General features: G+C 53.3%; 1 protein-coding gene and 1 non-coding gene across 3 annotated transcripts in view; both read right to left on the bottom strand.

The window, feature by feature from the left end:
- Window positions 1-18,726, bottom strand: part of LOC144946659 (C-Maf-inducing protein-like) — a 97,496-nt gene that overhangs the window by 46,795 nt on the left and 31,975 nt on the right. For both annotated transcript variants that reach the window (XM_078875729.1, XM_078875728.1), the window contains one exon: window positions 3,199-3,324. In XM_078875729.1, the coding sequence (XP_078731855.1) occupies window positions 3,199-3,324 (126 nt within the window). The remainder of the gene's footprint in view (window positions 1-3,198; window positions 3,325-18,726) is intronic.
- LOC144946782 (U6 spliceosomal RNA) lies at window positions 6,328-6,431 on the bottom strand. The gene has a single exon (XR_013639952.1). It is a non-coding gene; the product is annotated as a U6 spliceosomal RNA (small nuclear RNA).

Here is an 18,726-nt window from a genome sequence, read left to right on the forward strand (position 1 = left end):
CGGGTCAGTTTGGCCGAAGTAGCAAATGGTAGCCATCGTCATCACCTTTGCCGGAAAAATCGGTGTGTATCGGCAATTCTCTGCAGGGTATTCTCCCTCAGGATACGAGGAGATGTCTCCAGCGCCATGTTGTTCGGCAGGCAGGACAACAGCGACGTCAGATGTCGCGGGCGCATTGAAGCGACGCTCATGTTGACCGCGTGGAGTTTTTGTCCGCACGGATGGCAACACCGCAGAGGTCGCAACCGGGTACCCGATACCCGTACCCTACCCGATACCCGGCTACCCGTACCCGGCCGGGTACGCGTACGGGTAGCCGTTTGCGACCCTGGTGCGGCCGGGTACGGGTACGGGTAGGCCGTGAGTCACTGGTGAGTCACCGTTTGTCACTCATTTCCCAACGTCTTGTCTCTTCTCACAGTTCAAGTTCCTAGAATCAACCCACCCGCGCCTGCAACATGGCTTCATCCCAGAGGTCGCAATCAGGTACCCGATACCCGTACCCTACCCTACCCGGCCGGGTAGGGTAAGTAGAATGTGACGTCACATTTCTCAACCACCCCCATCCCTCGTCACACATCGCCACAAATGTCTGACCCCACCCCCCCCCCCCCAGGTGCGTGACGTCATTTATGGACGGCCCCTAATTGCATAAAAGTAGCTGCAAGAATTAGACATGCAACCAACGGCAACTAATGGATCAGAAGTGTAAATTAAGTGAGCAATGAACGGCAAGCAGACTTTTGCGTTTGTCTGGAGGGTAGGCACTTGGTTGCGGACGTTTTGGTGCTGTTTGCAAGCTGCCTTGCTTGTTGGTGAGCTGGAAGAGTTGGTTCGCTGTGGCTGCAGCCATTGGTTTGCTTCCTGCTGTTGACGAGCTCGTTGCATTCGCTGTTGGTGCAGCAGCATCAGCGCTGGTAGCATGATGCCTTGATGTTTGCTGTGAAGGAGCGTCATTAGTTGTTGGAGCACAGCATTGCAGCTGAGGCAGCAATGCTGTGCTCTGCTTCTTGGCGTTCGTGAGTGCGTGGAATTGTAGCATGTAAACATGTCACAATGTGTTCGTGTGTGTGGCAAACCGGAAGTAGTGAGTGTTCCCCGTGCATGAGCACATGGCAAAAGTGGGGCGGGGGGGAGGGGCTGGGGGAGCGGGGCGGGGGGGGCGGGGGGAGGGGCGGTGGGGGAGTTGGACTGTGGAGGCGTTCCAGGTGTTACAGGCAGAGGTCGCAACCGGGTACCCGATACCCGCACCCTACCCGATACCCGGCTACCCGTACCCGGCCGGGTACGGGTAGCCGTTTTCGACCCTGGTGCGGCCGGGTATGGGTAGGCCGCAAGTCACTGGGGAGTAACCGTTTGTCACTCATTTCGGGTAGGGTACGGGTACCCGGCCGGGTACGGGTACGGGTACCCATTTGCGACCCTGGTGCGGCCGGGTACGGGTACGGGTAAGGAATCAAAACCCGTTTGCGACCTCTGGTTACAGGTGAGCAGGCAAGGTAAAAAAAAGTGCGAAAAACGCTCTTAGTCACTCGTGAGAACGCGCATGGAAATGTTGCGCGTGTAGGTGGTGGTTGTCATGGTGTTGACGCCATTTGGGTTCACACACAAAGACACAAAAACAAAGAATCCCGCTCACGGCCAACACCAGTGACGATTTTATCTGAACCGGTCCTGGGCCTCCCCTAGGTCAACTCGGCCTGAATACGAATACCTGCTGCGGTGTGTAAACATCGCAACTGGGGAGACAAATGCGGCCGGGCGTGGTGCTGGCCACCCACCCCCTCGTGCGTCGTGCCGACCTTCATAGGTGCTACTCATAAACAGCACTTGCCCCAGCAGTCTATTAAGGCTATACGTGGGATCTTTATTTCCGGCTTAATAGCAGAGGTTGTGGTGCTGTAGTGAGTGTGACTAAGACAGCCTTGAGAGAGGAGAGAGAGTCAGACTCTTTTGTAAGGAGAGATGGGAAGCAAATACAGAGGACAAATACACACGGCAGAGAGGACACGGTTCAAGCAATGAATAATTGTTAGCCAAACAATCAAGCATAGGTACAACCACAAGCCCACTGAGTTAACCCATTTAGCAAATTAACTATTAATAAAAGCCACCCACTCACTCGGCCGCCCACTCACCAAATAGCAAATCGACCATTCATAAATTCACTGGCCCATCTACCCTCCTGGAAAATCTAGCCAGCCACACAGCCAATCTATTCTTCAATCAGCCATTCATAAAGCCACTCAACCACTCACCCAACCAGAAAACCACCCACATGCACCCAACCAGACTGCTCACCCATCCACCTATCCACCCAACCACTCACCCACCTACCCACCCAGCCACTCACCCACCTACCCATCCACCCAGCCACTCACCCACCTACCCACCCAGCCACTCACCCACCTACCCATCCACCCAGCCACTCACCCACCTACCCATCCACCCAGCCACTCACCCACCTACCCATCCACCCAGCCACTCACCCATCCACCCAGCCACTCACCCACCTACCCATCCACCCAGCCACTCACCCACCTACCCATCCACCCAGGCACTCACCCACCTACCCATCCAGCCACTCACCCACCTACCCACCCAACCGCCCATGCACTCACCCACATTCACCCATTCAGCCACACATACAGAGCCATCCTCTGACCCACCTACCCCAAACAACAGCCCATCTATCCATACAATCCATGCAATACATTCTACAACTCCCTCCCTCCGTCTCTCATCCCCTCTCTCATTCTCTCACCAATTACGCACCCACCCACCTACCCATCCACTCACCTACCTATCCACTCACCCACGTACCTACTCAGTACACAGGGAACGTTGGACGAACGTTGCTCCAGCGTTCCCAACTATATGCCAAAGTCGGTCTGAACGTTAAATGTTGACCGGGTACCAATTCATTCGCCCACCCACTCATCCAACCACCCACTCAGCCACCCACCCACTCAGCCACCCACCCACTCAGCCACCCACGCACTCACTCACCCACCCACTCACTCACCAACCCAATCACCCACACACTCACCCATTCACCCACCCACTCACCCATTCACCTACCCACCCACCCACCCACTCACTCACCCACCCATCCACTCACCCACTCACTCACCCACCCATCCACTCACTCACTCACTCACCCACTCACCCACCCACCCACGACCCAGGAGACCTCACCTGCAGCAGCACGGTGCCACGCGTGACGGTGAGTTTGAGGCAGTACTTGGGTGAGTTCTCCCACGCGACCACATGGATGTCTTCAATGTCACTGTAGGGGATGGGGTGAGCCAGATACCCGCACGGCTGGGGGGCCACGGGTGAGGGGGGGGCATGCGGGGGAGGGGGGCATGCGGGGGAGAGGGGCCAACAGGAGGACAGAGAGAGAGAGAAGGTCAGAGTTCACAATTGAGTTATCACAGTCAAAGTGACTCTTTGAATAACATGGCACTGTTGACTCGAGCTCACACACATGCACACACAAAGACAAAGATCCCCCGCAGAGCCTCAACAGATTGTTGGGGCAAGTGCTGTTAGCGAGTAACACCTATGAAGGCCGGCACGGCACACGAGGGGGTGGGTGGCCAGCACCACGCCCGGCCGCCTTTGTATCCCTCGTGGCGATTTTTACACACTGCACCAGGTACTTATTTAAGGCTGAGTCGACCTAGGGGAGGCCCAGGACCGGTTCAGATAATCGTCACTGGTGTTAGCCGTGAGCGGGAATCGCACGCACACACACACACTCACGCACGCACACACACACTCACGCACGCACACACACACTCACGCACGCACACACACACACTCACGCACGCACACACACACACACTCACGCACGCATGCGCATGCGCACAAACTAATAATAGCTCAACAAAGTGGGCTTATCATCACCGTGTAGAAATGTAGAGCAACCCAAAACTCTAAACGCGTGACGTTGATTCTAAATGTGGAGGGAAAACCCGGAGCATCTGGAGAAAAATCCACGCGACCATGGGGAGCGAGAGAGAGACACCACAAACTACAAATATACAGCAAGAATCAGGGTCGGGATCGAACCCACGACCTCCTGCATACCAGGCGAGGTAGTCAACATCTCATAGCCACCGTGATGATGATGATGAGAGAGAGAGAGACATCGCAAACTCCAAATATACCGCAGACATCAGGGTCGGGATCGAACCCACGACCTCCTGCACACCAGGCGAGGTAGTTAACATCTCATAGCCACCGTGATGATGATGAGAGAGACACGCAAACTCAAAATATACAACAGGCGTCAGGGTCGGGATCGAACCCACGACCTCCTGCACACCAGGCGAGGTAGTTAGCGCATCATAAACGTGGACACCAAAGGGAAACCAGGCAATGAGTCGGGTTGGCACGAGTCTCCTGCCAACTGTGAGCGTCCCTCCTGGGAACTTCCGCAGATTTCTAAACAGCAACAAAGCTCTCAACCGCGAGCGCCTCACCTTGGGAACTTCCGCAGATTTCTAAACATCAAAAAAGCTCTCAACCGCGAGCGACTCACCTTGGGAACTTCCGCAGATTTCTAAACATCAACAAAGCTCTCAACCGCGAGCGACTCACCTTGGGAACTTCCGCAGATTTCTAAACATCAACAAAGCTCTCAACCGCGAGCGCCTCACCTTGAGAACTTCCGCAGATTTCTAAACGGATAAAAGGATCTCAAGCCTTAGCCGGAGAGAGCCTCTCTCTCTGCCGATATCGATTACTTTTGCCCGGATTTGATTGATTAAAAATAACAGAAAGTATATTTTGAAAGTGGCTTCAAAGACTCTTTGTGCAGCAAAGCCACTGGACCAAGTCGCCCATCACAGAGCCAAGCGACGCGGCCAAAATCCCCGACGAGTGAATCGGGGAATCGCGAGTTGAAGAGGCGGCCGTCAGGAGAGTGGGACAAAGCAAAGGACGATGAGAGGGGAGTTGCGTTGTTGTCACGGTGGCTAGGAGATGTTAACTACCTCGCCTGGTATACAGGAGGTCGTGGGTTCGATCCCGACCCTGACGCTTGCTGTAGATTTGTAGTTTGCGTGTCTCTCTCCCCGTGGTCGCGTGGATTTTCCCTCCACGTTCAGAATCAACGTCGCGCGTTTAGAGTATTTGGCCGCTGCTATACATTTCACGACGACGACGACGACGATGATGACGATGACGACGACGACGACGACGACGATGACGACAATGACGACAATGACGACGACGATGATGACGACGACGACGACGACGATGATGACGATGACGACGATGACGACGACGATGATGACGATGACGACGATGATGACGAGCTACTCCGTTGTTATCATTTGCGAGAGCCGGCTCGCTTGTGCAAAGGGAGCTCATAGCCCCTGACCTCGCAAAAACATGGGGAGCGGTGGCACGGTGTGTGGGCACACACTGCCACGAACAGCTGACGTGAGTGGCGAGTCACGTCTCAAACTTTCCCCCGTAAGAGCCGAAAGCACCCGTTGGGTCTCAGAGCCGCCCATCCAAGCACCGTCCAAGCTCAAGCCGGCTTAGCTTCAGGTGCTCTCACGACATCGGATGCATTTTCTTGGTTCTTTCGGTAAAGTCACGTATAATGGAAATAATAAAATAATAAAAATAACATATAATAAAATAATTCTCACGACGATTCGGGCGCAGGCAAGAATAACACAAAGGCAAAGATCCCCCGTAAAGGCTTTACCAGACTGTTGGGGCAAGTGCTGTTAGCGAGCACCTTATAAGGGCCTGCACGGAACACGAGGGGGTGGGTGGCCAGCACCACGCCCGGCCGCCTTTGTCTCCCCAGTGGCGATGTTTTACCCAGAACCAGGTGATGATTTGAGGCCGAGTCGACCTAGGGGAGACCCAGGACCGCATCAGACAATCGCCGCCGGTGTTGGCCACGAACGGCAAATCGAACGCGGGTCATAAAGCGCAGTGCGCTAACCACTGCGCCACCGCTCATCGCACAGCACACACGATGCACTCCCTCGCATACAAACTCGCGATACGAAGCCCAAGATCGCCCCCCCCCCCCCCCCCAGTGTAGCCCCCTCTCTCGCTCGAGTGCTTTCAGGCAGCAGCAACGAAGGACGCCACTCTCAATCCCTCGCTCAGCCTCCCTCCCTCCCCGTCTCTCACTCTCTCAAGCAATCCCCCACCCCTCCTTCCCTCTCTCACACTCCCTCCTATCTCTTTTTTTTTCATTTTTCAATTTCCTTCTCTCGCTCTCACTCACTCCCTCCCTCCTCTCTCACTCCTTCTCTCTATCACTCCCTCTCATTCTCTCACCCCCTCTCTCTTTTGTTTAAACGCTTCACGAATTTGCGTGCCATCCTTCCGCCGGGGCCATGCTAATCTTCTTTGTATCGTTCCAATTTTAGTATATGTACTGCCGGAGCAACTCATTCCCTCACTCATTCTCTCTCTCACTCCCTCTCTCATTCTCTCACTCCCTCTCTCATTCTCTGACCCCCTCCCCCTCTCTCCCACTCCCACACTCCCCATGCTTCACACATTCACTCACACCAAAAAGATGACAAAGATCCCCCGTATAACCCTTAACAGGCTGTTGGGGCAAGTGCAGTTAGCGAGCAGCAGTTATGAAGGCTGGCACGGCACACGAGGGGGGGGGAGGTGTGGCCAGCACCACGCCCGGCCACCTTTGTATCCCCAGTTGTGACGTTTTACACACCGGACCAGGTACTCATTTGAGGCTGAGTCGACCAAGGGGAGGCACAGGACCGGTTCAGCATGAATCGAACTCGGGTCGCCGGGTTCATAGCGGAACGGAGCGCTAACCGCTGCACCACCGCTCTCTCACACAAAGACAAAGTTCCCCCGTGTAGCCTTAACAGACTGTAGGGGCAAGTGCTGTTAGCGAGCACGCAAACCCACCCAGGTGCTCAACACCCTCCGCGCGTTTCCAGGCAGAGCGCGGAGCCGAGTCGGTTCCTCGGCAACCGTCGCCACGGCAACGGGCGCCGCGGCAACCATCTCCCTGGATACGGCCTCGGCGCCACGCTTTGGGATGGATGAGTGGAGCGGTGGGCGAGGGACGCGATGCTGTCGGAGGAAGAGCAAGGAGGACGAGCAGGGGGGGGGGGGTGGGGGGGGGGTTGGGACGGCATGTGCCGGGCAGAGTGCACGCGCGCGCGTGTGCTGTGGGGAGCGGTGGCGCAACGATTAGCGCGCTTGCACTGCGAGCCCGGTGGCCCGAGTTCCGATTAACCCGCTCAGCGACAGCCGCAAGCGTCAGCGGTCCCGGGCCTCCCCTATGTCGACTCGGCCTCGAATGAGCACCCGGTGCGGCGCGTGGTTGACATCGTCACCGGGGAGACAAAGGTGGACGGGGCCGTGGTGGTGGCCGCCTGCCCCCCTCGTGCCGTCCGCTATCAGCACTTGCCCCAACAGTCCGTTGAGGCTACACGGGGGATCTTTGCCTATGAGCGGTGGGGCATTGGTCAGCCGCGCTGCACTACGAACCCGGCGGAATCCGCGTTTCTGATTCCAGCTCGCGAACGACATCAGGTCGACTCAGCCTTGAACGAGCAGAGTACCTGGCGAGGTACATCAAACACCAGCAGCGGCTGGGGGGGGGGAGGGAGACAAAGGCGGCCGTGGCGAGGTTTCCTTCAGCCACAAACCCCACACTCACACGGGTGCGCTGACATTTCGTCGTTTTACCGGCGTGTATGTGCGTGCTGTTGTGCTTGTGTGTGTGTGCGTGTGTGTGTGTGCGTGTGTGTATGTGCGTGTGTGTGTGTGCGTGTGTGTGTGTGCGTGTGTGTGTGTGCGTGTGTGCGCATGTGTGTGCGTGTGTGTGCGTGTGTGTGCGTGCACGTGTTGTTGTGCGTGTGTGCGTGCACGTGTTGTTGTGCTTGTGTGTGTGTGCGTGTGTGTGTGTGCACGTGCTGTTGTGCGTGTGTGCGTGCACGTGTTGTTGTGCTTGTGTGTGTGTGCGTGTGTGTGTGTGCGTGTGTGTGTGTGCGTGTGTGTGTGTGCGCATGTGTGTGCGTGTGTGTGCGTGTGTGTGCGTGCACGTGTTGTTGTGCGTGTGCACGTGCTGTTGTGCGTGTGTGCGTGCACGTGTTGTTGTGCTTGTGTGTGTGCGTGTGTGTGTGCGTGTGTGTGTGTGCACGTGTTGTTGTGCGTGTGTGTGTGTGCGTGTGTGTGTGCACGTGTTGTTGTGCGTGTGTGTGCGTGCGTGTGTATGTGTGCGTGTGTGCATATGTGCGTGTGTGTGTGCGTGCGTGCGCGTGTTGTTGTGCGTGTGACCGCTTCGCAAACGCTGAACAACCAACATCCTGGCCTTGCCACGTGCACCCCTCTATTTCAGAAACGAAGCGGGAGGATTTCTCCACCAAACCTGCCCGTCGCCCCACGATGCCGGCTGTTCTCATCGCAGAGCGAAACGCCGCGCTCCAATTTGCTCTCCAACGCACCGCTGTGCCGGCAACGGATTTGCCACGTTCTGTTCACGTGGCAATCCTTGATCACGGGCCGTGCCGGCAACGGATTTGCCACGTTCTGTTCACGTGGCAATCCTTGATCACGGGCCGTGCCGGCAACGGATTTGCCACGTTCTGTTCACGTGGCAATCCTTGATCACGGGCCGTGCCGGCAACGGATTTGCCACGTTCTGTTCACGTGGCAATCCTTGATCACGAGCCGTGTCGGGGCAGCGGCGGGTTTAAACGACGCATTTATATTTTGATATTTACGAGATCCAACCCATTTATATTTACTCGATACAACCCATTTATGTTTTTTATAATTACGCGATCCAATCCATTTATGTTTTTATATTTACGCGAATCAAACCCATTAATGTTTTTATAATTACACGATCCAACCCATTTATGTTTTTTATAATTACGCGATCCAACCGCGCGAGGCATTTGGTGGTTGTACCGTGTTGAGTTTGTGAGCGTGCTCCCCCCCCCCCCCAGCGGGGCGATAGGGACGAGGCCTCTATCTGCTCGCCTGCAAGTGGCCGGTGGGGCTGGAGACGGGAGGGTGGAACCCGCTGCGAGCGTGCGCGATTGCGAACGGAATAACGAGCGCTCGTTTTTTTTCTCATTTTCTTTCCTTAAGCGTGGGACACGCGTGCGAAATGGCATGCGTGTCATGGGCCACCGTGGAGGAGGAGGCAGGAGGGCTGTGTGGATGCCTGGCCCATCCAGATATCCCCATCCCCCCGAGCGAAATGCAAATTCGCACCGATATCAGGCGGCCGGCAGTTGTGATGCACGCCCCCCGGTCTCGCGTCAACCCTTCCTCCGTCTTCCACGAACCTAACCCCTGGCTTCATACATCACCAAATCGAGACACAGTCTCCCCGAACCCCCCACCGCCCTTCCCTCCCCCGGCCTTCCCTCCCCCGGCCTTCCCTCCCCCGGCCTTCCCTCCCCCGGCCTTCCCTCCCCCGTGCCCTTCGACTGCGCTTGCATTAAACTTCATTCCCGTCGCACGCAACCATCCGCGCCAATCGGAGATGTGGGAAATTGAGGAGGCATTTGAAAATTGTCGGGCTAGGGGTAGGTGGGGTATAGAGAGAGAGTCTGTCAGGGAGGTGCGTTGTTTGTCCCCCCCCACTCCCACCTGAGCAAACATTGGAAATTCCACATTCCCATGGCGATGTTTGGTCTATTCCATTGGTGATGTACGTTGAACTTCTTTCGCACCGTGCGTAGCTAACCGTGCTAATCGGAGGTGCGGGGGGGGAAGGACAACGAACGAGACACAAGAAGCGCTGCTGCTGCTGCTGTGTTTGTTGAATGTTGTTGCTGCTTCCGTTGGGAGCGCTGGCGTAGCGATTAGCGCGCTTCGCTACGAACCCAACAACCCGGGTTCGATTCCCGCTCACGGCCACCAACGCCAGTGACGATTATCTTAACCGGTCCTGGGCCTCGCCTAGGTCGACTCAGCCTCAAATGAGTACCTGGTGCGGTGCGTGAACACCGCCAACTCGGGAGACAAAGGCGGCCGGGCGTGGTGCTGGCCGCCCCGCGCTGTTCCGGCCCACATAAGCGCCACTGCCTAACGGCACTTGCCCCAACAGTCCGCCGAGGCTATACGGGGGATCTTTGCTGACGGTGACCGCCTGGTAAAGGTGCGAACTCACGCGTCCCTGACATTCACGAGCGGAGTCCTTCAATCAGCCGGCGTATTGTCCCACGTCGTGTCTGGTGACGCGGGCAGCAATTGCCAGCGGCTTGATGTGCCACTTAACCGCGCGTTAATCAGCGCCACTCAGCCGCGCGTAAATCAAGACGGCGAGGGGGTAATGCCGTGCCCTGAGCAAGCAGCCCGGCCCACAGCGCAGATGCAATGCGATTGTTGTTGGACATTTCAACTGGTGACGCGGCGCAGCGCAGTACAGCATGCGTTCGCTTCCGAAGAGGGCGACTCAGAGAGAAAGAGAGAGAGAGGAATCGGAGAGAGAAAACTCGGAGAGAGAAAGCAACTCAGAGAGCGAGAGGGCGACTCAGAGAGAGGACGACTCAGAGAGAGAGGATGACTCAGAGATAGAGAGAGGACGACTCAGAGAGAGAGAGAGAAATCGGAGAGAGAAAACTCAGAGAGAGAGAGCAACTCGGAGAGCGAGAGGGCGACTCAGAGAGAGGACGACTCAGAGAGAGAGGATGACTCAGAGATAGAGAGAGGACGACTCAGAGAGAGAGAGAGAAATCGGAGAGAGAAAACTCAGAGAGAGAGAGCAACTCGGAGAGCGAGAGGACGACTCAGAGAGAGGACGACTCATGGAGAGGACGACTCAGAGAGAGAGAGGATGACTCAGAGAGAGAGAGAGAGAACGACTCATAGAGAGGATGACTCAAGAGAGAGAGAACGACTCATGGAGAGGACGACTCAAAAAGAGAGAGGACGACTTAGAGAGAGAGAGAGAGAGAGGACGACTTGGAGGCACCAGGAGGAGGAACCACAGGCGAGGGAAGGCAGCATCAGCAGCCACGCAGTGAACCGGCGCTATAAAGAAGCCCCCAAGCTCTGCAGTCCTCTAGACATGAAGGTGGTATTGACAAATCAACGCGTCAATATACACGTGGGAGGAAACCGGGGGGGGGGGAAATCCACGCGTGAGAGGGAGCAACGCTCTATCCCATACGGACTGAACGGGTGGAGTCCACACTTTGCCATGCTGACATCATCGGGCGAGTCGCGGTTACGGATCCTTCTCGACGCCCACCCACGGGAACGGAGTTGAACACCACCCGTGTGGTGATCCACCATCCCTCGCTGCTGCCTCCCCAGTGCTGCGGCGCAAGCAGCTACATGCAGCAGCGGCAGCCATCAGCGAGCGGAAGTGATATAATAATAATTTATAACGCTATCGTCCAATCGAACACATTCATTTCGAAGAGTTATCAGCACAAACCACACAAACCGCAATGCCCTTTTAAGCGCACAGTTGTGGATGAAAAACGCGCGCACGTACGCACGCGTACCCACGCGTACGCGAACGTACACACACAAAGATCCCCCGTACAGCCTTAAAAGACTGTTGGGGCAAGTGCTGTTAGCGAGCAGCACCTATGGAGGCCGGAACGACACACGAGGGGGTGGGTGGCCAACGCCACCCCCGGCCGCCTTTGTTTCCCCAATACCGATGTTTAACACACCGCACCGGTTACATATTCGAGGCTGAGTCGACCTAGGAGAGGCCCAGGACCGGTTCAGATAATCGTCACTGGTGTTGGCCGTTCATCAGGACTCATCAGTGTGGCACGGTCATCCAATGTTTGCTGCTGACGCTGCCATCTGCCACATCGCCATAAATAAACACATGTGGCCAAATAAAAACAACAATAATGTTGTATCTTTTCAAACCCTTCCAGCTCTAGTGAAATGTTATCGCTCCAACAAGTCCCAATTCCCATGAAGTCACGCGAGATGGCTCCCAGTGTGAGCGGAGTGCGAAACGTGAGTGGGACGGGAGAAAGAGTGGAGGGAGTGGGGAGGGAGAGTGGGGAGGGAGAGAGAGTGGAGGGAGTGTGGTGAGGGAGTGTGGAGGGAGCGTGGTGAGAGAGTGTGGAGGGAGAGAGAGTGGGGAGGAAGAGTGGGACGGGAGAGTGGGAAGGGAGAGAGAGTGGAGGGAGTGTGGTGAGGGAGTGTGGAGGGAGTGGGGAGGGAGAGGGGAGGGAGAGTGGGGAGGAAGAGTGGGGAGGGAGAGAGTGGGGAGGAAGAGTGGGACGGGACAGAGAGTGGAGGGAGTGTGGTGAGGGAGTGTGGAGGGAGTGGGGAGGGAGTGAGAGTGGAGGGAGTGGGGAGGGAGTGAGAGTGGAGGGAGTATGGTGAGGGAGTGTGGAGGGAGTGGGGAGGGAGAGTGGGGAGGGAGAGAGGTGAGGGTGGAGGGAGTGGGGAGGAAGAGTGGGACGGGAGAGAGAGTGGAGGGAGTGTGGTGAGGGAGTGTGGGGAGGGAGTGGGGAGGGAGAGTGGGGAGGGAGTGAGAGTGGAGGGAGTGTGGTGAGGGAGTGTGGAGGGAGTGGGGAGGGAGTGAGAGTGGAGGGAGTATGGTGAGGGAGTGTGGAGGGAGTGGGGAGGGAGAGTGGGGAGGGAGAGAGGTGAGGGTGGAGGGAGTGGGGAGGAAGAGTGGGACGGGAGAGAGAGTGGAGGGAGTGTGGTGAGGGAGTGTGGGGAGGGAGTGGGGAGGGAGAGTGGGGAGGGAGTGAGAGTGGAGGGAGTGTGGTGAGGGAGTGTGGAGGGAGTGGGGAGGGAGTGAGAGTGGAGGGAGTATGGTGAGGGAGTGTGGAGGGAGTGGGGAGGGAGAGTGGGGAGGGAGAGAGGTGAGGGTGGAGGGAGTGGGGAGGAAGAGTGGGACGGGAGAGAGAGTGGAGGGAGTGTGGTGAGGGAGTGTGGGGAGGGAGTGGGGAGGGAGAGTGGGGAGGGAGTGAGAGTGGAGGGAGTGTGGTGAGGGAGTGTGGAGGGAGTGGGGAGGGAGAGTGGGACGGGAGAGAGAGTGGAGGGAGTGTGGTGAGGGAGTGTGGAGGGAGTGGGGAGGGAGAGTGGGGAGGGAGTGAGAGTGGAGGGAGTGTGGTGAGGGAGTGTGGAGGGAGTGGGGAGGGAGAGTGGGGAGGGAGTGAGAGTGGAGGGAGTGGGGAGGGAGAGTGGAGGGAGTGGGGAGGGAGAGTGGGGAGGGAGTGAGAGTGGAGGGAGTATGGTGAGGGAGTGTGGAGGGAGTGGGGAGGGAGAGTGGGGAGGGAGTGAGAGTGGAGGGAGTGGGGAGGGAGAGTGGAGGGAGTGGGGAGGGAGAGTGGGGAGTGAGAGTGGAGGGATTGGGGAGGGAGAGAGTGGAGTGTGGAGGGAGTGGGACGGGAGTGGAGGGAGTGTGGTGAGAGAGAGTGGAGAATGAGCGACAGAACGAGCGAGAGAGAGAGAGCGAGTGAGAGAGAGAGAGCGAGAGAGCGAGCGAGGGCTACATAAAGCCCCGTTTAAAAAAAAAATTACGAAATGATGAACGAAACAAAGTGCCGAATACACCGAGCATCTTCTTGTTTCCACTGATCGTAAAAAAAAGAGAGAGAGTGGAGCGAGTGGGGATGGAGAGTGGGGAGGGAGAGAGTGGAGGGAGTGTGGTGAGAGAGAGTGGAGGGAGTTGAGAGGGAGAGTGGGGTGGGACAGAGTGGACCGGGAGAGAGTGGTGGGGGGAAGAGTGGACCGGGAGGGAGAGTGGAGGAGAGAGTGGGGAAGGCAAGAGAGTAGTGATGGCGAGTGGGACAGCAGAGAGAGAGTGTGCAAGTGAGAGTAGCTGGGTGGGGTAGTCAGGGGGCTTGCGCTCTTATTCTATTCTATTCTTAGGTTTTTTCGGTAAAGTCACGTAGGTAAAACATCAAAATTAATGAAAATAATATAAAATAAAACAAAAAATCACGACGTTTCGGAGGCAACACAAGTCTCCGTCATCAGGTGGGACCGTCACAGCCGAATTAGCTGCATCAAGGCTTGCGCTCTGCCTACGCACGCGCGCGTTACACGCGCCTCGCACCACCACCACCACTGCCGCTGTGCCGCGCTCATTCATCACGCGTGACGCTGCCGCCCGCAGCTCCGTGTTTACGAGAGGCCCCGCTCTGACGTCAAGCTGCGAGTAAAACTGTCGAGTTGTATTCTTGGGAAATTTGTAAGAAGAAAATAATTTTTCTTTTTTTGAGCTAAAACTCGCATTCGCCCCCCCCACCACCCCCCCACCCCACCCCTCCTCGCCCCTTCTTCCCAGCGAGTTGGGTTAAATTTTTACGTGATGTACCTCCCCCCCCCCAAGAAAAACTCTGTATTATGGATGATATTGGTCGCGAAAACCTTACGCGTTAAACTGAGTTAAGTTTAATAAACGAGTTTAATTAACGAGTTGGGTTTAATTAACGAGTTGAGTTTAAGTAACGAGTTGAGTTTAACGCAAACTATACGCTTACGCACTCTTTGGTTTTTTTCGGTAAAGTCACGTAGGTAAGAAATAAAATAAGTAAAAAAGTGAAAACAACTAATTTAATTTAGTTGTTTTCATTTTATTTTTATTTAGTTGTTTTCGTTTTTTTATTTTTTACCTACGTGACTTTACCGAAAAAAGCAAACAGTATGGATCCTTGCAGTCACGAAAACTTCGAATCTAGAATATCTGCTTACTTTTACATTGCCCTGCCGGCTTTCAGATATTTTTTAAATCCTTTATATTAAGTTCACTTGCTTGCTTGCTTACGACCGTGCAAATCTTTCGGTCGTTTTTTAACCCACTTCCCGTGATCCAATCGAGCTGACATTTTGCACACAGACTCGTTGTGCGTGACAATTTATTTTCGTGAAAATGTTTTTCCATAACTTTACACTTTTTAGGAAAAATATATATATATTTAATTACCAATTGCTTAATGGTGACAGGCAATCATCTGACCCATAGGTGGCAGCCATCTCAAACCAGAGGACGAGAGGACTCTAGCCGCCACGCATATAAAGGATTTATAGTGAAAAACTTGTTTTTACGGGTAAAATTTTTTTTACATGGCCACGACACAGAGGCGCACCCCCTGAGCCGACAACGTCGCCGCGAAAGCCGCTGGTTCGCCAGCAGAATGAGAGATTGGCAGACGTGATTTTTTTAAAGTCAGTTCATCTGTATATATAGAGCCTGTTCACCACTAGGCCAAGGGACAACCCCCCATTCACATGGCTCATTAAAAGTGTTTCCCCTCTGCTATCAATGCAGCCGATATATGAAATTCCCAGAGTTGGAGTTGAGCCAACTTTCGTGAAACCCGCACATTTAACGTAATGGGAGGTTTTCTTTTTTGCCCTCCAACACACAACCGGTGTATTGCTGTACGAGTGACGAATTCGCACGTTCTGTTTGCGTGACAAACCTTGCTAATTGGCTGTGTCGGGTGGCGGTGGGTTTAACGACACATTTATATATTTGCGCGATCTAACCAAAAAAAAGATTAAGTTAGTTGTAATTACTGGCGAAACGTCGTACTCAGATTGTAAATGTTGTGGCTTGGCTCTGCAGCACACAAGTGTGCTGTACTAGTATACTACATTATACACTACACTATACACTACACTATACACTAGTGTTGTACTATACTAGACTATACACTACACTACTATACACTATACACTACACGACTATACACTACACTATACACTAGTGCTGTACTATACTACACTATACACTGCACTATACACGACACTACTATACACTACACTATACACTACACTACACACTACACTACACACTACACTACACTATACACTACACTACACACTACACTATACACTACACTACACACTACACCATACACTACACCATACACTACACTACACACTACACACTACACTATACACTACACTATACACTACACTATACACTACACTACACACTACACACTACACTACACACTACACTATACACTACACTATACACTACACTACACACTACACTATACACTACACTATACACTACACACTACACAACACACTACACTATACAATACACTATACACTACACTACACACTACACTATACACTACACTATACACTACACTATACACTACACACTACACACTACACTATACACTATACACTACACACTACACTACACACTACACTATACACTACACTATACACTACACTATACACTACACACTACACTACACACTACACACTATACACTACACTATACACTACACTATACACTACACTATATAACCTCGTGTCACGGCAGGTCTCTCGCCCACTTCAGCAGTTGTTTCTCGCTGTGGTTTTCCCACCTGATGACGATTGCTTGTGTTGCGATCGAAACGTCGTGATCTATTTTATTTCTACCCACGTGACTTTACCGAAAGAACCAACGAGCATGGATTCCTGCAGTCACGAAAGCTTCAAATCAAGATTGATACCTTTTTATCGTTGGGTTTCAATAGCAGCACGGTTGTGCAAATTAAACCATAGACACAAAATAAACTCGCACCACCGGTGGTGGTGGTGGTGAATATTCCCCGTGACGTCGCTCGCATGGACAAGCAGCGTCGTTGTAGTTTCAATGGAGTCGCGGTTTCATCTCTTGAAAGGAAACATTCACACGGCGGAACAATAATAATGATGATGTTTCAACTGAGATGACGATCATCATCATCATCATCGTCGTTGTTGTTGTTGTTACACGTAGCGAAACAAAACATTGGCAGGACGCTGCTGATATAGGAGACGTGAGACTCAGCGAGGGTGTCTGCGTAGGAGTAGGAATCGTATTAATACTGGTAGGAACCTCCTGGTTACGCCAGCCCACAGGGGATTATTGTGTCCGTCCGTCGTCCATCCAAAAATGGGAGGGGTGGGGCTGGGTGGAGAGGGTGGGGAGGGGCTGGGTGGGGAGGGTGGGGAGGGGCTGGGTGGGGAGCGGATGGGTGGGGGTGGGAGGGATGGGGCTGGGTGGGGAGGGGCTGGGAGGGGTGGGGGGTGGGAGGGGAGGGGCTGGTCACCCCGTGGTGCCCTTATAAAACTCAACGTTTAACCTACTCACGCCGGCTTGTGCCCGCCCTCACAGTCGGGCATATTTGCGGAATACACCACGCCGCCGTTGACCCTGCAGGCCATTGACCGAGCAACCCAACGTTCCTACCAGCTCCCTCCGCAGGAGGAATGTGTTTTGAGTAATAATACTAGTTGTAATAATTATAGTAATACTAGTCATAATACTGGTATTAATCATAGCAATAACACTAACAATAGCAATACTATAAAATAGCAATCATCGTAATACGAGTAATACTAGTAATAGTAGCAATACTAGTAATAAAATCAATAATAGTAACAATAGTAACACTAGCAATACTAATAGTAACACGAGTAATGCTAGCAACAGAGAGCACACACACACATTCTGAAATACACTCACATTTGACATGGAAAACAAAACATACATTGGCACACCAAACAGGCAAAGATCCCCCGTGTAGCCTTAACAGACTGTTGGGGGAAAGTGCTGTTACAGGCGAGTAGCAGCACCTATGAAGGCCTCGGTGCGATGTTTCAACTCAACACCAGGCACGGTGCTCATTCGAGGCCGAATCAACCTACACACACACACTCTGAACAAACGTACTGACATCTCGTCTCATACCACACACTGACCACACACTCTGAACATATGAACTCAACACATACACTACACACACACAGAAAGCACAATTAGCACTTGACACACACGCATTACAATATACACACGTTCAACATTTGCATTTGACACACACTCTGAACTCTCAGATACTGAGCGTACACCCTCGACACACACACAGGGTACACACAGGGCACACACACTCATACACACTCACTCACACACACAGAGCACACACACTCACACAGGGCACACACACACACATGCAGGGCACACACTCACACACACACACGCAGGCCACACGCGTTCAATCATACATATATACACACGCACACACTGAACGCATTCTGAGTCATGTGTACGGTTTAGACACCCAGGGACCACACTGAAACACACACAAACACATGCTGCACACACAACTATGCACTACACACAATACACACACGATAAACACACAACTGTATACACTACATACAATACACACACACATGATGCACACACAACTATGCACTACACACAATACACACACGATAAACACACAACTGTATACACTACATACAATACACACACATGATGCACACACAACTATGCACTATACACAATACACACACGATAAACACACAACTGTATACACTACATACAATACACACACATGCTGCACACACAACTATGCACTACACACAATACACACACGATAAACACACAACTGTATACACTACATACAATACACACACATGATGCACACACAACTATGCACTACACACAATACACACACGATAAACACACAACTGTAAACACTACATACAATACACACACACATGATGCACACACAACTATGCACTATACACAATACACACACGATAAACACACAACTGTATACACTACATACAATACACACACACATGATGCACACACAACTATGCACAACATACAATACACACACGATAAACACACAACTGTAAACACTACATACAATACACACACACATGATGCACACACAACTATGCACTACACACAATACACACACGATAAACACAACTGTATACACTACATACAATACACACACACAT

This window comes from Lampetra fluviatilis, chromosome 42, assembly GCF_964198595.1.
Source record: "Lampetra fluviatilis chromosome 42, kcLamFluv1.1, whole genome shotgun sequence".
Taxonomy (NCBI): domain Eukaryota; kingdom Metazoa; phylum Chordata; class Hyperoartia; order Petromyzontiformes; family Petromyzontidae; genus Lampetra; species Lampetra fluviatilis.